General features: G+C 38.9%; 1 protein-coding gene across 1 annotated transcript; it reads right to left on the bottom strand.

Moving 5' to 3' along the window:
- Nucleotides 1-2,172: 2,172 nt before the first annotated feature.
- Nucleotides 2,173-21,450, bottom strand: LOC131574792 (photoreceptor outer segment membrane glycoprotein 2). The gene is made up of 5 exons (XM_058829538.1): nt 21,325-21,450; nt 19,616-20,035; nt 9,141-9,809; nt 5,143-5,389; nt 2,173-3,780 (listed from the first exon to the last, which is right to left on the bottom strand). The coding sequence occupies exons 3-5, from the start codon at nt 9,719-9,721 to the stop codon at nt 3,514-3,516; spliced, it is 1,095 nt and encodes a 364-aa protein (XP_058685521.1). The 5' UTR covers nt 9,722-9,809; nt 19,616-20,035; nt 21,325-21,450; the 3' UTR covers nt 2,173-3,513.
- Between the last annotated feature and the right edge of the window lie 406 nt (nt 21,451-21,856).

Below are 21,856 nucleotides of genomic sequence, written 5' to 3'. Positions count from 1 at the left end.
ATACATGAAAGTGAAGTTTATATAAAGGAAATTTGCATTGATGGAGAGCAAGCTGAAATTCCAAGAGGTGATATATATGTGGTTTTGTCTAATGGTGAGTAAGAGACTAGGTAGAGAGTTCAACATGAGACATTAAAATGGGATCTGACTTTTCTTATTGCTGTCTGACTATTGTTCATGAGATCAGTGTCAAAAAAAGGAGTATAGTTTGTGCTGTATAAGTACAGGTTGTCAAAGAACTTACAGTCCATCAGATTTAAGAGGTTTCCAGGCTTCATGCTTGAGTGAATGAGCTGCAGCAAAATGTTGTGAAGCTCAAAGTGGGGGCTGTGGATTTCATGATCATTTGAAGTCCTTGCTATATTTGTGAAGATGTGTGGTTAGTCTTTTTCAGCAGACTGCAGAACCTTACATCTCCTTAATTGTGCCTGGAGTGTAATATTGGCCTCTTTGGGTACAAGTATCGAGATACTCATCCCAAGATACCAGAGTTCCTGCTTGAACTATATTCATTTTCACAAAATCCTAAATGTGCTGCATGCTTATATTTCTTATTATTTTTTCTCTGTGATCAACATAGAGAAAGTATTTTCAGTGGCAATCAGAAAGCTTTAAAGGAAGAGCATTGTACATGCAATTTCTAAAGAAAAGTGCCTCTCGTAGTGCCTTCACCAGGAACTCAACTTTAGTGTTTATTTTATTTTTTAAATTAAGAACTTGATGAAGAAGATAGGTGAGTTCCTTACTCTGGAATTTGCTGTATTGTTATAAATTATGGCTGGATTAGGCATTAGTAACAAATAGGATAAGAAGTGTCCCCCAAATCGTATTTATTTCTGTATCTGAGCAGGTGCCCCGGCTTAAAGGCTTGGCTTGCTAATGCTATCTCTGTCTTTATAAATTACTGAGAATTAAAGATGGAGTCTTTGCTGCTACCTGACTTTGTTTCCTTGATCCAGTGCCTCTGGTGTTAAATACTGCAGGAAACCCAAACTATTGTGTTCACAGGTGCTGTAAAGGAAACTGGATATGTAGGGTGTAGCACTTCCGTGTTCTGAGGAAATCAAGAAATACAAAGCAAAGAAGAAAGCATTTATTAACGAAAGTAATTTTTATCCTGATACTGTGAAATGAACTATTATCTTTTTGTGATGCATCTGTATCAGTGGAGACTCTGAATGCCTAGACAGGATAGAAATTAACAGTGTAATGACTAAGTAATTACTGGTAATAGGTCAGACAAGGACCGTTCCCTGTGAGGTGTTTGCTGAAACTAAGTTAATTTCAAAACCAATCACATTCCACTGCTGCAGTTTGGGGCAGTTGGCTGAGAGACAAAGGTTAAAGTGGTAAATACTAATTAAGCTTCCATGATAAAATGTGTTTTCTTCATATGAAAGTTAATGAGCTATGTGGAGGCCAGAGAAAATTGTTTATCTGGATACATCTGGATACTTAAACCTCTGCTCTTTGTGGTAATGGGTTACAGCAACTTCTGCATGACATTTCTTTGTCTTGACAGAGATGCTGAGGCTGGATGATCAGTTCACTCTTCTTTCCAAATCTGTTTCTTCAGAACAGATTCTTGACAAATCCATTAAACTAGAAAGCTATCAAAAGAGCAAGCTCACTGTTCTTGTAGTTCTGCAAGCGTTAGTTATTGAAGTCTAGGACTGTTTTACCAAAAGTGAAATAAAATTGTGTTGAGGAAATGACTGCTATTGACTGACACAGGTGACACTTGGCATACTCATCTGCAAAAAACCACGCTGTATTTAAAGAAAAAACATATGCAAAATCTGATTACTTTGCAACACAGGACTGTCTTTCTCCTTGATCTCTCAAGGAACGACAACTTTACGTATTCATTCTTTTCCAGCCTGTATCAGCTAATTATAGAGCTGCTGGTAAGTACTTTGGACTCTCAGAAATGGCTGAAGGAATTACATACCGGTTAAGTTTTAAGCCCCCACTGGTCAAAGTGATTACAATGAAGACAAGAAGCAGGCATACAGGTAAGTGCAGTGCAAAGGGAAGAATTAACAATTCTTGTGGAAGGAAGTCTCAGCTTAGAAATCTAGCTCTTTGAAGGGGTTTTAATATGTAGCTAAGTGTAGGCCTAACATGTTAGGCATTGAAGGAATTCCAGTTGAAGTTACGGTAATGCACATAGCCTGCTTGAATTACAATATGGTTTATTACATTGTGCAAATTTACTTATGATACATCCTTATAGTATAATTTTTGCCTTTTCTAGCGTTATGGAAAACAACAGTATTTAGGTAAAGAAATTTTTACTGTTACTCTGCACAGTTTCAAAAGCAGGAATGGTTCTATTTTAAATATTTCAGTGATAAAATTTCTTTTACTTGAGTATCCACAAAGAATGCACTCACAACAGTAGCAAGTAAAATATTTTATTTGGTCTTTCCACTTCTGTTTGTATTGGTACTTTTTTCCTGCTGACTATTAATGATCAGTTATAGTCATAGGGCACCCTGTAACTACAGGTGTTTTGGGCATTGAAGGCTTTCACTCCATGCATCAGCAAAGCTCCTGGGCATTGTACCAGGGATGTGATGCGTGAGCTGTCAGTGTGTGTCTGCCTTCATTGATTTCAAATATGTGAATTTCCCACCCCCGGATCAGTGTGGTAAGTACTTATAAAATGAGGAGCTTTCAAGCATCTAGGATCATCAGTGTTTGTTTCATAGGAAGTATCTACTTGTTTTTAAACTTGTGCTATCACATGCTAATTAGAAGTTTAAATATCCCTGCACAAGCTGGCAGTTATTAATCAGAGAACTCCTTTCAGCTGTACCCTTTGACTTGAGGGAAGTGGGGCAATTGGCTTTCTCTAAGCTATTGGAGGGGGGAAAATCAAAAGATACTGCAGACATTTTGGGAAAAACGAGTGAAATACTTTTGTGGTAACTTTCATTGCCTTCACCTGAATTTCACATACCTGGTGGGTTATTGTAGGCTGTAATATATGTATGTTTCTGTTAAAATTTCCCCTTTCCTAACCTGCACCAACAGAATCTTCATTTCAGTTTTTGTCTTTTTTGTAAAGAATCTTTTTTCCCAGCGTAATAATTTCTTTTGGGATTTCCCTGCTCCTGGGATTTTTACAGGTGTAATGACAAACTTCTCTGGTACCTATTCAACTAATCTGTATGTTAGTACATGTAGACCCATCCTGTCTGAAATATTTGCTTATGCTTAATGATAATTCTTATGCATTCAGACCACAATAGAAGTCTGTAAGTAAAGAAGAGAAAGTGGGGGACATTCCAGAAGTTTTGTGCAGTGTTGAGAATCAGGGATTTCACAAGTAAAAACACATCCATCCAAGGAAGTATCAGCATTTTTGGAGTTGTCACCAGTCTGTGGTTTGTTCAGTTGTTTTACTAGTTTTTCTACTTTTTTTTTCCCCACCAGATAAAATCTGGTGACTGTAGGACTGTAATAGAGCAAAGCTAGACTTGTGATGTCATTTCTTGGAAGATTTGCCTACCTAGCTGCAGGGATAGATTTTGTTGTAATATTAGTTTTGTCACAGTCTGTGTTTGGAACGTTAATGTTGGGGTCGTTCATGCCTGAGACAGTGGAGATCTGGTTGGCTTTACCGAGGTTCTTAATGATGTTAATGTTGTATTTGGCAGTTTCCACAAAACTATTTTCTAGTAACCAACCATCTGATTCACCCTCCAGATCTCCTAGCAGAAGGACATTCTTCATGGCTGTTTGTAGGTACCGGACACCAATCAGTACAGAGAGCTGTAACAAACAGTTAATGGTTAAACAGTTGAAATTGCAGCCTCAGTCCTATCACTGCTTTCTGACTTGTGTATTTATAGGCTTCATAACTGAGTAAAGCAGACAGACTCTATCCTAGCAATATACCTAACCATTTTTCCAATAAATTGCATTTTTTAAGAAAGATAGCAGGGAGAGAAGGATTGTTTCTCTGTTCATTCTTCAGGTAACCATCACCCTTGTATGCTATTGGTACCTAGAATTAGTCATGAACCTTCTAGCCTCAGAGACTGCAACTAATTGATGTAGAATGGATGATCAATTAGTGGAACCATCAGTCACTGGGAAAGAAAAAAATTGTAGTATGTTAATTTCAGTGGATTTTCTCAGTGACATTGATTAAATCAGTATTTCTTCCAAGGAGGTTTAATCATTCCTGTGTAAGCCATATGTGTCCTCTGTGTGCCAAGGCATGAAAATTAAGAAGGATAGCCTATAACAGAGGCTCAAGTCTAAGTTTAGGAAAAAGCCCCACTTTCATAGTTCTGTTGGAATCAAGATCAGCTTGTCAGTATTTAAGGGAGCACGGAGAGCTGGCTCACAGCTTTTCACATGCTTCAGAGGCCTGTTATTTCTGGCACCATGACCCCACCTACCACTGCCTGAGGACTGTTGTGAACTACTTTAATTACAATGCTAATACTTAAGCAATAATCAGAAAGTTAAATCATACTAAAAAGGTAAGAAAACAGTTTTGGAGCCTGTGCCATTGGTGGGGGGGGTCGTTTACTTGCAGATGACAACATCGAGAGAATTCCTCTTTACAGATGTCAGCAGGAACACTGCAGCTTTGCAGGTGTGTACCTTGCCTTTGATGTGTTTATTTTGATTGCATAACCAGCAGCACAATCTACTTCTAAAGGGATGATATGCCACAATTGCAAGGACTAACTATATGGTGAAACTAGACAATATAAAAAGACCTACTCATATTTTTTATATTTGTTAAAACTGACTTAAAACAACATCCAGACCTTGTCACCAGATTTCCTTACAGTTATGCCACTGCATGCATCATCCTGTATCTGATCCCATAAATGCATCAGGGAAGGGAATATGCTATATTCTGTTGAAAAAGTTCTATAACTATACAGAATGATATACATGTTTCTGATAGTTCTCATCCTCAACAAGATTTCCTTCTGCTCTGTGGACTTTGGGAAAGTTGTCTTCACTAAAGAAAACCCTGTAACATTCCTGAAGTGCTTGTTGACTTTATACTGGATGCTGAGGCACTTCTCATGTGTTACACCATCATCGTTTCCCATTCTAGAGAGACAGAAGACTGATTAATCTGATAGAGACCATTTTTATGAGACTTACCTCGAACAACCAAATAAGTAATGCTGCAATGCCAATGGATCTCATGATACCAGTGTAGTAATCCAGCAGGGTCTCTCTGCACCCCCTCATCCAGATATTGAGCTCTTCTGTCAGGAAATCGTAGTTGTAGTGAGCACTGTTGTTTGTCAGCTGGTACTGGATGCAGGGCCGTGGAGAGCTGGGGTTGCAGCAACTGAAGGGGACTCCATCCACCAAGAACTTCCCATCAACATTGCTCTTCAGACGGCTGCAAGAGGACAAAGTCTGGGCATTACAAACCTGGTGTAATGCAGCAGCAGGCAGTGCCTGTGATTTTAGAAAAGGAAGTAACATAACTCGGCTGCAATGTAGGCCTCTCCAATATAACAAAAGAAAAATGAGGATATACTTTCAGCTGGAAAAGTTGTTTACTGCTGGAAAGCTGAATATTGGATTTGCTGTAATTAAATGTGGTATAGCACAGTACCTCATGTGGTTCTTCATTCTGTGCCACAAGACGTGAGTTCAGTGTCTGGGGAGATGTTGCCTTTTTTAGGTATCTTTGTGCTGAATACTAAAAATAATTTTTGAACTTGTTTATCTTGGTGGAATTTGAATGGAAATTATATCCCTGGAAATCCTGTGTTTCACTACTTCTGGACTGATTTTTCTACACAATCATTCCATGAGAGAGATCCTAATACAAGAACAACTTTGTATGCCACAGGAGCCACTGGAAATCATCTGCTGGACTTTTGTCACTGTACCCATTGCAAGGGCTCGTCCAGCACATGTTTTGAGACTAATTCACAAGGGAGTTTCCACTTCTTGTGACTTCACTTTCTGTAAGTTTAGGAAATTTGTTTATTGCTAAAAGTTATTCCTTTCCCTCCTTTATAAGATCAGGAGGAAAACAAGTAGTGAAAGAGGAAAGATAAAGAGGTATAGGAAAATAATCCATAGGATGGGAAGAGAACACAGTCTCAAATTAACCAAGATGTTCTAGAGGTTAAATGAATCCTTGGCATGCATTTTCTTCAGAGAAAGAGATTTTCCAGAAACTGGACAGTATCTAAGTTGCTGAGAGACACTCTCACACCTTGGGGAAGCAGCTTCTAAGCATGTACCTATTTTCATGCTCAGTGGAAAAGGCTGATTTCCTGAGACAGCCCCATGGGTGAGAACCATGGCCTGGTTTATCAAGTCCAGGCCTCTCCTGGGGGCCAGAAAACATGAAAGACAACTTTCACTTAGATACCCAGCTTTCACTATTTGCCAATAGTAAATTTGTTAATACTTTCCAAAACTTATTAATTTATTAATGTTTTCAAGTAATATTTTTCTGTTCCACTACAGCTGATCTAGATGAGAGGGAAGGAAATCATTACAAGAAGCTCATCAGGTAAACAGAAGGAGCAGAAACACTGTGGTCCAGTCTTGATCTGGAATTTGGGACTAAATGTAACCTTCAAATGAAACATAAACTGCTAGGAAGCTTAGTATTTGTGGCAGTTCTTTGCAGTATAATTGCTTTTATTTTATTGCTGTGAGCCTACTAAACACAACCCCCTTTTTTTGTTTCTTGTCCTTTTCTTCCTCTGTATTTTATTTGGGTTCTGGTGTGTTTTGTTTTAATTAAAATTCTCTCAAAAACATTTTTACTCCAAGATCTTTCCAGGTAAACCAGGAAGTTCGTTTGCATTTCCCACTTAGGACTGGGGTAGGCATGAATTTTTCTCCATTTTCAAGCCTAGCTTTTTATTTTGTGGCCGTCATATCCCTGGTGATGGCGGCAGAATGGAATCAATGTAAGAGAGCCCAAATAATCCACTGAAAGTAGACTGAAGTGTGTGAGCCATGCCGTGGGCATAGGCAGAATTAGGCACTGGAAGGGAAAGGAGCCAGAGAGGCACAAACCAGAGGGCTCCAGTGTGGAAGGGGAAAAGAAAGCTCACAGAGAGGAAGATTGACACATCGTGAAGAATCTTACCTGGGCTGGCAAAATGCCCTCTATGTTTCAGGGTATTATAAATATTTGATGACCCCAATATAGTACTCCATCTCTTAAACTGGGTCTTAAGCTTTTCTTTTGATCCCAAGCATCAATTTAAATACTCTCTTCTGTTCCAGATGTGTTATACAGAGGAATCCTCTTTTTACTGCCAACAGTAGTAGTTTCCAGACTTGGGTTTTATCTTCCTGCCACTGTGTTTCCTCTGAGGGTGGCAAATTTAAAAATTATTTAATTGTATCTTGGTACTTAATAGTGTCTTGGCACTGTTAGAAAGGAAGACCTCAGTAAAAGAGTTGGTGGAGCAAGACATTCACTGCTATTTGCTGTTGCAATTCAGAGTTATGGTATTGTAAAGCAAAAATTGGCTTTTGAGCAAAGATGATTTTTAGCCAACCAAAGCAGTGCTAGCATTGTACTGCTGTAGCCTGCCTCATGTTCCCGCAATTCCCAGTGACTGTTTCCATGCCTTCTCAAATTGTGGTGTTGGCAATAGAGCTGTAGAGGAGGGGGGAGGGAAGAGGGTTTTTCAGGAGTGTGAAAAGTTCCGTTCTGAGGTTACATGTGAATTCACAGTATGTCAGATCTCACCTGCTTTGCCTCTTGATCTACAAACTACTAACTGACACAGAGTACAAGTTCAAACCAAGAAAGATTGATTCCTTCTCCATCCTTACAGAACATTACCAGCTGGGCTTTGCTTCCAATGATTTCATATCAAATCTTTCATTACCAGACTTTTGGAAGTCATGGTATAATTTCTTTATACAGCACCAACTTGGATTCTGCCAATCAAGATGAAATTAAGCCATCTATCCACAGCAGAAGAAATTCAGAAATTACTTTCCTCACACACATTTCACTGTCCACTTCTGTCTAAATGGGGCGAAAGTTAACTGACAGTGTGTTCTCAAAACAATGGCAGAGCACAGGTGAGCCTGCAGAAGAAAACACAGCTTAGTTAAGACCCTGGGTAAAACATTACTGTTTCTGCCTCTCACGGAAATAAAAGGTAATATATTTTACTTTTGACCTCACACTAAGCTACTGCTCTTAAATTCCTGGGCACTGTCTTGGTTGCCATGTCACTTTTCAGCATAGAAATGAGCATTTAAACAGCTCTGGTTCAGTCTGTTCTGTGTGACACTTTATAACTTCGCTCTTGAGAATGCTTGTATTGCTTCATTTCCACAGACAAGTGTCTTCTGTATGCTGATGCCCTCTTGTTTGTATTCTCCTAGGTCCTGGCCTCTGGTATATTTGCAGCTCTCTAGATAGCTTTGCTATGATGGCAGTTTCAAATTGTGAATTCTGTAAAATTAAGACCTTTGGCCTCCCTTCCTCTGGCTTTGTCACTGATTTTTGAGTTCAACAAAATGCAAGCTCTTTGCATTTGTCTTTCCTGGGAATACAAAGCTACTATTCTCTTGTCAGTGAAGGCCTTTTTCAACTTTAGAAGAATCATTACAGACTTTTGAAAGTTTTAATTTTTTACCTTGTCTGTATTACCACTCTTCTTTTTGAGCATATACTTTCACAGTTGGTACATCACGAGAAGCGCCACCACCAAAAAGAAAGGGGGGATTTCTGCTTTTTTATGCAGTGTATGTGGTTTGGCAGTTTCTCAGATGTGAACATACAGATTTGAACTTGGGATTGCAAAGTCTAATACCTTGAAGAAGGGTCTTTCAGTGCTTAGAACTGACTGCGCAATGTACTTATAGTACAATCCTTCTTTTCTTACTGTTATCAGCTCACTAGAAATTAAATAAAAAATTTGAGGTAGCTAATTCACCACACTGAAAAAGGAGATACATCTTTGCTTTGCTTAGCATCCCTAAAGGCTTAGAAAAAGGCAACTTTTGATTGTGCATGTATTTAGCATTTGTGAGTAACCTGGTCATTCTCCATTTTTTGACTAAAGATACAAAGGTCAAGAAAAAAGGGCTTTCCAGTTTCAAAAGAGTTTTTCTTCTAGAATTTTTAATTATAACTGATAAATACTTACTCCAAAACCTCCTTGGAAGCCATATTCAGATAACGAGGAGATACCCATTGAATTTCAAACCAGTCTCTAAAGCCATTGTTTCCACAGCAACGGAATCCAATTTGTAACAAATCCACTGTTTTCTTTAAGAAACACCGTCCAGGTATGTCTGTGTCCTTATAGAATTTAATAGCATCCCTCAGTCCCAGATAGAGAGACTCTTCCAGCTCGTTCCTCATGGTGTAGCACATGAGAGCACCCACCAGGATGCAGAAGGTAAAACAAAAGGTACATACGATGTATGGCAGCATTACTAGTTTCCATCGGGAGAACTTGTTTGCGTCTGAGCAGTCATAGCAGATTTTGCCACCCAGAAAATTGATGATACATGCTATGACCCCTACAGAGATCAGCATGTTGGGGACAGAGTTAATGTCCCCTTTTGCCATCACTTCATTGCGCTTCTTGATCTCTATTTTCAGAAAGAGGCCAAGACTGAAGAGAATGATCCCACTCACTACAGAAACCCAGTTGAGGATCCATAAGATCTGAGCCAGCTTGTCCCTCTTGGTTTTGGTGAATTTGACTTTGAGGACAGCCATAGTCAGACGTGCATTAGGAAAGGAAGCGTAGGTCAAGGGAAGCTTGTAAGCTGATTAGGAGCATGGATCCAAGGCATGCAGTAGAAATCTGAAGAAGAGGGAGAGAGATTACTGTCTCTTTGACCAGGTATTTATAGAGCCTACAAGAGAACTTCCTGTACAGCCTCATGCACTCTGAGTCTTGCCAAGGGAGTGCCCCAGTGAAATTTATTGCTTAAGTTTCATAACAGTGTGAATCACTAAAAAAACCAAATTGTAAGGACCAATTCGAGCAATTAAAAATAAGTGAATAATATGAACAGAGACTCTGGATTCCTATGAATTTTTATCAAGACCAATTTTCTGTGTGGATCTGATACCTAAAAGTGAACTGGTCTGCATCTTTCCCTTCAGAAGACTCCCAGTGTCTTTCCCTTCTACTTGTTGCATTTTTTTTTTTTTAACCATTATAGGTATTTGATTCCTGTGTTATGGTCAGGTTTGTGTTCAAAAGTTGAATAAACAAGACAAACAAACATATATACAGCCTTTTTTTCTTTCCAGAAAACTTGCTTGTGTTGTTCCTAATTTGGCAACTCTCATTAGAGTGATTTTATACTGTAAAATTCTGCATTACATAATTATACAATCATTTAATTACACTAATACTAATATTTATAAAAAGTAAAATGTAATCCTATAAATCTGGGGAAATAGAGATGTATAAGCAGCATAATATTTTCTAAGTTAGTGGATGCTATTACTGAATAAAACTTGTATCAGCTAAAACAACATGAAAAACACCTGCAGACAGACAAGCTGGAGAGAAGTAGGGCTACACTGACCTGGTAAAGGATCCCCAGCTGCAGTGAAGCTTAGCATTGGGTAAGCAGATTGTTGTAGAGTGCAGTTTAAAAAGGTAATGGAATGCCAGCGTCTTCATGTGTTTACGTCGGAAATAATCAGTTCTATTTGTACAGGCAAGGAATAGGTTGTGTGATTCAAATTAGGGCATGGATAAATATCTTCATACATTAAGATTTTAAGGCCTGTGAGATCTAATGAATTCAAGTTGGATTTATTTTCTCCTGCATTTACAGAGAAAACTAATTCCCCTCAAAGCTATTCAGCACTGTGTATCTTTTGTACAATACACAGAATATTGTGCTAAATGCACAGTATTTTTCCTGACCAGTCTATTTCCAAAGGTGTTGAGGCCAGAAGCTTTCTGAATTTAAAAACAGGGCCCTAATTTTAATGATGGTTAAGTATGATTATCAATTATGGCTGAATATTGATTGTGATTGTATTGTTACAATCGTATAGTATAATCACCTTACAGAGATGTCCAGAGAATAGTCATAAAATTATAACACTTGCTTCACACCATTCTTCTCCAGTATTGTTCAGACCTCCTTTGAAGGAATCACGCTCTGCTGGTACAGAATTAAGCCTCCCTACAAATTCAGCTGACAGCCTGAATAAGCCTGTTAAGCCTGGAGACAGTATCTCTGATTGCTTCACCAGTTAAGCAGTTCGTGACTTGACCTTAAATAGCTGTAAATGATGGCTGCTAACAGGTTTATTTGCCCGATACTCAGGCCTCAGAGCTCACAACAGAGAGATTCTGATGTTAAATTTGCTCATTCCTGATACACAGTTCATGTTCAATAGCCAGCACATACTCACTGTTTGTTTCTGTGAAACACATACATGTATTTGAACAATGCCTTGAAATTGTTCAGCACACATTTAGTTATGGTGTCACTGAAAACACCCTACTTGCTAAATATATTTTGTTTTAACATTTGGACAAAAGTTGTCAATAGTTCTCTTTTTGAAATTCATCTACTCCAGAGAGATTTGAGACTTCGTCATATTCTAGCCGTAAAGAAATTTGAAGTTGAGTTCCAGAAGCAGGAATACATTCAATCTCATGGAGCTATTCTGATATAGTTCCATCCCCCATTTTCAGATGCTTGAAGTTTAAAAAGTTTCTGTGCTAGAAAAATTCTAATAATTCCTTGTCTCCAGAAATTCTCATCAGGTATTATTAGCTTCCTTTGTCAATTTTTAGTATTGTTTGTAGGATCAGATTTCATGGAACATTGACATTTATCTAACACACCAGCAGCATAGGGTCTGTGATTTCATGGAGTCTTAGTGCCAGAGGAATGACTGATGGAATGACTGGTTGTTGTAGTTCAAAGACCACTTGTTGACTGACCCTGGCTATCACTGATATGCTTGGGATTGATCTTTGGGAAACACTGTGCTTGTCATGAAACCTTGAGTGCATCAAGTCTGGGACAGAAGAGCAAGTTACCTATTCTGTTCCTTGTTCCTAGCCTACTATATGGATAATAACATAAGTATGTTAAGTTTTTTGCCTGCGCTAATAGTTTACTGAGTTTTTTTCAGATAGTAAGACTCTCTTCACATCATAAAGAATTTTGTAAGTGCATCCTAACATTATTCTTTCCCTGTTTAATAAAGTATTGAATACATTTATTAGTGTAAGATCTCTTGTAACACACAAACAACTGCACAGTATAATTTTTTAGCATGATGAAGAAAGTTTTTCCAACTGAAGGAGCGGAACTGCAATTATGAGCTAAAAGTGTTAGTCTTGCTCTGCAATGTGTGCTTGTTCTTCTCCAAGTCATACTTGGTAGCAGACTAGTGTAAAGCCAAAAATGCTCCCAGCATTTCAGTGGATCTAATGCCTCTGTCATAGTTCTTAGAAACCTTTGCACGTAAACCACTCCAGAGTTATGAATCATATACACACAGACATGTCTTCCCCAGCTATGGGAGAGCAAACTGGATTTTATTCTTATAAAGGGAGAAATACTTCTTTCAGCAAAAGAAGCCAAATAAATGTGGAAATCTCTCCCTTACTATCAATACTGTTCTCAAGTTTTCCTTATCAAATTCAAATTTATCTAACTTTCAAGACAGCTTCCATCACCGTACAATTTGCTTCCAAGATATCACCTGGATGTTCCTTTGCTATCAAATTCCCCTAACTATATTGAACAAGACATAGCACAGCTATTTATTTATAATATTTACTTATTAGATATGAATTGTTCAAAGAAATTTTGCAATTTTGTCATAAACAAACTGCATCTTATCTTACTGATTTTGCTAAAATCTGCTATTTTAGCTAAACATTAGCTAAACATACATTGCTATTTATGACATTATAAAAGAAACCACTGACCTGCTTCAGAGGAATGAACAGGATCCTGAAACTGGTAACTTGCTGAATACAAGGGAGAAAATACCTGAATTGGACATCCTGAGGATGACTGAATGATTTCCTGATGTCTCTGTAGTTGCTCTGTCTTCACATTGACTCACCAATGGAAATGGAGAAAACTGCTTCAACTCTCCTGCCTGTGCTAATCTCTCCTTCATCTCTAATCATAGCTAAGAGATTTATTTCAAGGTTCTTATGCTGCCAGATTAAATCCTGCAAAACAGGCCAATTAACTGAGTGTGAACTGAGATCTCACCAACTAAATGGTTTATGTGACTTTCTTCTACCTTTTTACCCTGCTGGAGATTTGGGCTAGTAAGCAACGGAACGGTTTTTCATTACCTGCTAATGTCTTCAATGTCTCTTAATTTGTTCTTAACAATAAATATGCCTCCAAAGGAGAGAAGAATAAGAATAATAAAACTTTGTGATTCTGTGGGAAGGGTAAATCTGTCTTAGGCAACTATCATTTATATCCACTATTATTTTCCTTACCAATCATTCCATATTTTGTTGTTTTGGATGCAATTTTCTGTTCTCTGTGTATTGAATATGATTGTCCAAAAAAAGAATTCAAGTAACCAAGAGCATTTTAATCATCCTGTATGATTCACGGTAGGTTCTTGTTTGGGAAGCTTTCCAGGTTCAAGAACAATCTAGTAGAAACCTCTGTCCTAGTCTCTTATCTAGCTGTATTCCAAGGCAGAACCAAAAGTGTCACATCCTCTGGCATTTCTGAGCCCAGTGTGTAGCAATGTGTGGGACAGACATGGCTGGTTTGAAGTGGCATCACTGGTGGCAATAAGCTGAGTCTGCAGCAGTGCTTGGTCAAGTTTGAGGTGATGTCAGTACCAGAACCGAATCCCTAAGCAGGAGCAGGTTTGAGCTATAAGATCCATATCTATAACCCCTTGGCACAGCAGAGAGAGTTCAGTGGGCACGTGGCTGACTGCAAGAGACCCTGCAGCAGGCATTGTAAATGTGTAGAAATATTCTCAGAAGCATAAATTGTCCCAGTTTATGATAAGCAATAAAGCAGTATTCTGATATGACTGTGATTATAACTCTGTGTTCTGGCTCTATCTCACCTGTGTCCTAATGGTTCAGAGTGTGTGTGGTACGTCTGGGACCTGTTGGACCTACTGCATATGGATCACACAAATGCTTGCATACGATCAAGTACACCCCAACTGCATTGAATTAATCCTGTGCATGAGTCATTCATGCTTTGGACTTGCAGAACTATGCAGACTACAGGGAATATTTTAGATATTTCCAAATGTTTTGGTTTGTGAACAGATCAATTCTATGGAAGTATGTTCAACAGGTAGAATGTATTTCTTGGGTACAGCATAAGTACACAAATGTACACATTTTGAGCTATTGTTCAGCTGGGATGTGGTTTATCAGAAATCCTGGACAAATGGCTGAAGTATTTTTCCGTGCTTAAAAAAATTCACCTGTGAAAACTCTCCCCATCTGCAGAACTCCAAACGTGTTATCCCTGAGTATTAGAAAATGCTACTTCCTCACTTACCTAGTAGCAGAAAACTGTACCTTCACTGTGGCTGCTTTGCAGCACAGACCTCGTGCTTGCCTGCATGGAAGCAAGCAAGCAGGAGATGGCAGTGCTGCTGCTGTATGAAGGCTTTTTCTACAATACAGTTTAGAGATCATTCACACAGCTAATGGAAGCTCGAGAATGCCCCATTGTAAGAAATTATTTGAATCCAATTGTAATGCAGCTAGAGGCCAGTGCTACCTGTGTTTTTTGTTCCATCTCATATTTGGAAATGGCTTCAGCTGCAAATCTAATATCAAAAGTTCAATTACTTAGAAATTAGTTCTGTGTTATGGCAGTTTATAATTAAGCATGATGCACTTTCTTGCAGACCTTTGGGAAGCCTGGACATCACAATCATGGAGTAGCATTTTGTAACTTGCAGGAGTGGGTTGTACATGGGGGATTGCACCTATCACCCAGCAGTAGGTATAGAAAGAGATCACACACTTTCCTGCTAACAGTGGAGATTGCTGTGCATTGCTTAGGACCCAAAACAGGTAAATTTAACAAATGTTTGCCCAATTACTTACCTGTTTAGTACCATTCATATATAAGTCCACAGCCAAGGATAGATGTGTATCAGTGCAATGAAAGTTGGGATGATGCAATGTTTAATTTCATATCTAGTTTCCAAAAATTAGTATTTTTATATTTGGATTGTTTTTCATTTCATCCTATATTTAATGTAAATGGCAACTAATGATATAAGATTTTGGAGTACTGGAATAAACTGGAGGCACTTGGTTAGTCTGATGGAAGCAAGAACTTTACAACCTTTTCTTCTGAGCTGGGGCAAGTCCATATTCAGGAAGAGATTCTCACTTGTATGTGGTAACAGGGAGAGGACATGAAAAACCACCCACTTTTTTTTGCTTTTGTAAAACTGTGAACCACATGGTAGACACTTAGACAAGTTATTCAGCAAATAGAACTAATTGTGTCTTTGAAGAACATTCATTTTTCAATTATATTTTTTTAACTTTTAGGAATGAAGTATAGTGGTATTTAGATGATTATGGGTGTTATAGTGGATGAAGATACCAAAGTTAAGGCACAATATCTGAAATTCTTACAGAACTGCAGAGTTGGCAGAGGGAATCTCAAAATTTAAAGGCAAGAAGTAATGGCAATAGTCAGTAATTTAAAAGGACCCAGTTTATACATTAAAATGACACAAAACTTATTGAAAATGAAGTCAGTCATTTTTTTACAACTACAGTTCTGTGCTGTACTACTATGATCTATGTTGTACTAGAAGATCCACTGTATTATGTTCCATGAAAAATGTGAATACTATAACTGTAGCTCATCTAATTGCCTGAAGAACACCACAGATGAAAAAAATCAGAAAAAGAAGTACTATATTTTTCAGATATGTAAAGGTTATAACAATATGGATATCCTGAAATCAGTCTCAGGCAGAAAAGGAAATTATAGCAGACCTGCATGAACTGCACTGCACATGCATGGCTTGTCATTTGGAGTCCTGTGCATTGCAGGAAAATCCATATCAGTACCTGTCAGGCGGGCTCTGATTTCAATCCATAGGAGCTGTACTGTCCACAATCTCTGAGTCATCCACTCATGACTCACGGTGAGTCATTACAAATGGAAAACTAAGGCACACAAATAGTGTATTCACCTTAAAATCAGCACTCTATAGTACAGATGGAAGTGAACATGTATTTTAAATTGCCTGGTAACCTAAAACTTCCATCTTGGCTGTAACTTCTTTCTGAAAACTAGAATCCATTTTTACAACCTTAATCGTAATTAGACCATACAGCAATCTTGCTTTTCACTTTTGTACAATATTCACTCTGGATCTTATCCTTGCAAGCCAGGTATCAGGAAGCTTTTTGCAGAATGGAATTATACACATATTATGAGGCCTGGCAGCAGAATTCTCTTCACATAATGAGGTAAAATTTTCCTTTTAAAATTCCATATCTAATAGCATCAATACTTTGGTGCACTACCAACTGACCCTTCTTCTCCTAGCAAAGTAGTCAGATATACAGTCACATTTCTCCTCAAAAGACCTCCTAAACTAATCATTACCTATTCTCAGCTTACTATAAACCTGATGTTGATGCTATTTTTCACACTCCAGACATCATTTGAACTGAACAGTATTACTCAGGACATACTGTAGGGAACTTGAGACATATTGTAGGGAATTTGAGATTCTCTTGGAAAGAAAAAAGAGTTACCAAGAGGAAAAAAAAAAAAAAAAAAAAAAAAAAAAGGCTCATGGGACTTTTTGAAGCTGTCAAATCGACAGAAGCCAGAACCCAGACACAGTGCTCTTAGAACTCTTCCAAGGTCCCTCTGTCCCCTGAATGGTGACTTCATGCTTATTGACACTGTGTCAAGAAATGACAGTTTGTGGAAAAAGACTGAAGGAACTCAGGTGCCTTAGTGTCGAGATGACTGATGGTGAGAGATGAAAATAGTGCTCAAGTAATTTTGTAGGTAATTGCACAGAGGAAAGGAATAAATTCCTTTGGTGGTAGGATATGAGGAGAATAATGGGTGAAATAATGAACAGCCCATATGAAATCCCTTGATTTCCATCAAAAAAGTACTTTTAGAACAGGTTGACAAACACTGGCCAGGAGTGTTGTAGGGACAGTTGGTCCTTCCCTGGAAAAAGGGCTGAACTAGATGTCTCAAGGTCTGTGGTTTGTCATTTGCTATTAACTAGATACCTGTTTAAACATTTACAAAACTTGTTAGGAGCTTTCTCATCTTTGGCTGATACTTCCTTTGCTACTTGACTTTTGCCAGAAATGTGAGCTTATCAAATGTTTTTACCTTTCTACTCTTCAGTGAAAGTATTGTTTCTGCCTCTATTTATATATTAATTTTTGTTGCAATTTTCAATAATTTTTCAATTCTGAGAGTTGGTGTATGTTAACTTACTGACTAACCAAATCTGTGAATTTTCCATCTCTATTAAGTCTGGGCATCTTGCTATCCATGTCCTTTTATTTTTTTCTTTCTTTCTCCTTTTTCCTGACATCTGACTCTCCAAGTTTTTTTGGGGCTTTATTTTCTGTAGTCAACTAAGCAGAAACATTATTCAGAACTTCTGACTCATACAGAAATAAATAAATATTGCCAGGACCCCAAAGCCCAGGCAAGCTAGTTCCAATGGAAGTGTTTGAAACCAATGAGTCTGGACTTTACAGGATGAGTCATCTACCCCCATACGTGTTTGTTTGAAAAAAATAACAGCAGAGTTCAGAAGTTCTTGCACACTGTTAATCATGTCACCCTTCTCCTTCACATATGAATATGTTTGTGTATATGTGCGGGTTTAAATATTTAAAGATTCCTCGAAGAAAAATCAGATCATTCCTTTCAGACAAAAACTATTGATGAAAATTCTCACATCTCCCTTACTACACAAAAAAGATTTCCAGGAAAGCAAACTTATTTTTCCATTGCTATACCTTATGAGGCCTAGGGAACCTGAATTTGGAAGCATTAGAAAGTTATGTTCCATCTATAGACATTCCTGGAAATTCCAATCTATTTCTTCACAAAGATTTTAGAAGTGGGTACTTCATTAGATATCTGGGTATTTTCTCATTCTCTGTCCTTTTTTAAATTAAAAAAAAATAACAAAAGCTAAAGTGCTGTCTAGTTGTGCCCAGAAATAGTTTGCTGTCACCTTGGTCTTTTTTGGCTTGTTTCTATCTTTTTTTTTAAATTTGGACAAGTTCTATTTATTGCCTCGTTACACAACTCAACATTTATTACATTTAATATTAAATAATTATGCATCATATTTATAATTACTAAATATAAAAGTATCCATATTAAGATGTAAGAATATCTTTACATGACTGGAGATTATTTTTCATACTTTCATAAGTCAGACTTATTAGGAAATCATATTCATTGCTATGCCCATACCAGCACAATTCAATTTTTTTGTTCACATCTTTCCATAGCAACTATGTGGTTACAATAAAGTTTGGTCTGGCAAGCCTTTGCAGTAATTTCTGTAATTAATCCTCTTGCTCTTTAACTTCAGAGTTTTGGTGAGCAGTACTTCTTGCAGTCTACAGTCAAGTGAGACATTTAGGATTGAATTAAGATAACACACTGTGTTGGGGTTTAACCCCAGGTAGCAAGTAAGTAACAGCAGCTGCTCACTCACTCCCCCAATCCCTGCCCCAGTGAGAAAAAAAATGGATAGAAAAAGGAAACTTCATGGGCTGAGATTAAAAAAAATTAATAACTGAAACAAAATATAGAAGATAATAACAATTAGACATTACTACTAATAATAATTGTAAGGGAAAGAAGAGAGAAATAAAACCCAGGAAAAACAAATGATGCATAATACAATTTTTTACCACCTACTGACTGATGCCCAGCCTGTCCTCCAGCAGCCATTGGCACCTCATGGCTAACTTGATGTTCTGTGGTATGAAATGTCCCTTTGGACAGTTTAGGTCAGCTGTCCTGGCCATGTTCTCCTCCATTCTTGTGTACACCCTCAGTAGCAGAGCATAGGAAGCTGAAACCTCCTTGATGCAGAGTAAGAAGACCTCAAACCCAACTAAAACTTCAGCCTGATGTCAACATTATTCTCATACTAAATGCAGCACTGTACCAGTTACTATAAAGAAAACTAATTCCATCCCATCTGCAACCAGTTTGCTTTACTAATTTATTTTGTACCATCCGAGATACTTAAAAATCTCCAGAAGAAACAGGTGCTCATTTGCTGTGGTTTACTGCTGCTGACTAACAATACACATTTTTACACTGAGATAGCCAACTAGAACTAACAATGTAAGAGGTGAACAAAGGGCATAGGACAGTTTTTGGCTCAGGATAGCTTTTTCCAAGGGAAATCAACACAATGCATCTGAGCTTAACTACATGTACTATAAAAAAAACCAAACCAAACAAACAAAAAAACTAGAGTAGTTCAATTTCATATTTACATAAGAGATTTTAATGTGCTGATGTTTTTTTGGGTTTGGTTAGGGTTTTTTTGGTGAGTGGTAAAGATATTCTGGAAGTCTGCACTGACAGAGGAAACGCTAGTATCTGTTATACTTACCAACATCTATGAACCTAAAATAGTAGAACAGAAGGCCTTGAAGTACTTCTTGGTGTATTTCTGGAGCAGTGAGTTAAAAAAGATTAGATCTTTTCTTTAAGGACTTCCTTCACAGAAGTGGAAACAGATTTTCCTTTTGAAAAGGCTCAGTTTTAGTTTATTTTCTTCCCGGCTTGACTTTTATTCGAACCATTCAGGTTTTGTCTGCTTATGAAGAGCATGTGGTAATTTGGAAACTTGCAGCTCACTGTACTTCAACTGACGATAAAGGAAAGGCTTTTTGGCCTTTTAAAGCTTTCAGTCTGCAAGAAGACAGGTACTCCTGGTATGGTTCCCATAATACTGTGGATGTCAATTGTATTAGACAATGAATTAACTTGTGAAGTTCCAAAGTGATGAGAAAAACTATGCCCCTTGGATCTGAAATGGTGAACAGGTAAACAGACAAACCAGATAAACAAGTTTGTTAAGGCTTTTCTATTCTCTTTAATTGAATCAGAAAATTCTCCTGAAGAATTGTACACCTCAGGCAACATGTCAATTATCTGGGGAACAATAAAGCACTCTTCACAAATGGATTCATATTCATGAGCTCCTCATTACATCTAGCACACAGCAAGTTTTGTTGGCAAAACTTATTACTTAAAATAAGAGGTGGTTGGGGTATTTATCTACACTCAGTTATAATCTGGGAGGAAAAACACTGCCTACTTTAGAGTGAATGTGAAAAAATTATTTGTTTGGTGCATAAGAAGAGCTGCTTATCCTAAAATGAATGTCACCATTGCAATGCCTTTAAGACAGATTTGAAGGAATATGTAGTTCCAGTTGAATATTTTCTATCTGAGAAATTGTAAGTGCATTTTAAAAGTAAGCAAAATCCTTAATTCCTTTTTGTAAAAGATGCACTATTGTGTATAAAAAAAGCAACTTTCTCCACCTATTGCCATCAACATTGGTTCATTTCTATTCACAGCATGAAAATTTCTTCACTCTATCAGCTTTTTTATTTACTGCTTCAATTGTTAGGACACACAATACACATATGCATTTACTACATATAGGGAAATGTATGCTTTTCACCAATGTTTATCCACACCACTATGACTGGTGGCCCACTGCTTGAGGCAATTCCCTTTGTTAATGAAGAAGCATCTTCCTAAAACTGACACTGAGCAACTCGCAACTCTGGGGTTTCACTGCTCCCAGTTCTGGGTAACTCACTTGTAAACTACCAGAGCTAAAATCTTCCTTTTCATAAAGTAGCAGGAGAAGATACTGTTTCCTAACCTTACTCTTTAACTATGATCTCCTTGTGATGAATGAAGAAAGGGCTTAAATTATTCACACCATCTTCTTATCTGGTTGGCAGTAGGGAAAAAAAGGCACTTTTCTTTTTTTTCCCCACTTAAGGAAACTGCACATGTGGTGAACACTACGGTATGTTTACACATAGCTTCATACAAGCTGCTGTGAGCAGAGCAAATCTGTCCTTCCTCCTTCCCACAGCACAGACTTCTTCTAGGTGCTGGTCTGCCAGATGGATGCAGCCTCTGGGCTGACACCGTGGCCTACAAGCACGTCCTGTGGGCTGTTGTGCGATGACGGCACCGACCGAGGAGCGCCCGCTCCGTGGCCTCATGAGTCCTGCCCGCAGTGAGGAGTCACCTGTGAGAGCGGGAAGCCTTCTCTTCGAAGGCCGTACTCACCTAGGCACGGGACACATCCACCGTTTCCTACTGTCACTCTGCGGAGCCCAGGGGTGCCCTGCTGTGCCCCAGCAGGGGCCCCCGCCCCGGCCTCTCCTTCCTCAGCCCTCTCGCCCCACCCGCGGCCGGGCAGCGGCCTGCGCCCATCGGGCCCCGGGCAGCCCGACCAGGCGCGGACAGCGCGGCCGAGCCCCGGCTGCTGAGGCGGAGGCGGCACCGCAATCAAGACCCAACCTCCCGCCGGCAGCGGCCCTGGGGCGGCGAGCGCCCAGGGCCGGCGCCGGCCCCCGCACGGGCGCTGCCCCTCGGAAGCTCGTCGGGAACGGGAACTCCGGCGCCCACCCCGCGACTCGGCCCCAGGGCTGCGCGGGGGCGGCCGCGGCTGTACCGGCGCTCGCCGGCTCAGCCAACCCGGCACCGCACAGCGCCGCGTCCAGGTGTGCCCGCCCCCGGCGCCGGACTGACCGCGCTGACAGCCAATCGCCCGTGAGGAATCTCCGCAGCTGCCCAATCACCGCTCCGGAAATGGGAT

This window comes from Poecile atricapillus, chromosome 1 (assembly GCF_030490865.1).
Source record: "Poecile atricapillus isolate bPoeAtr1 chromosome 1, bPoeAtr1.hap1, whole genome shotgun sequence".
Lineage (NCBI taxonomy): Eukaryota > Metazoa > Chordata > Aves > Passeriformes > Paridae > Poecile > Poecile atricapillus.
The sequence above is the reverse complement of the archived record's forward strand: the minus strand, read 5'-3'. Positions and strand labels throughout refer to the sequence as shown.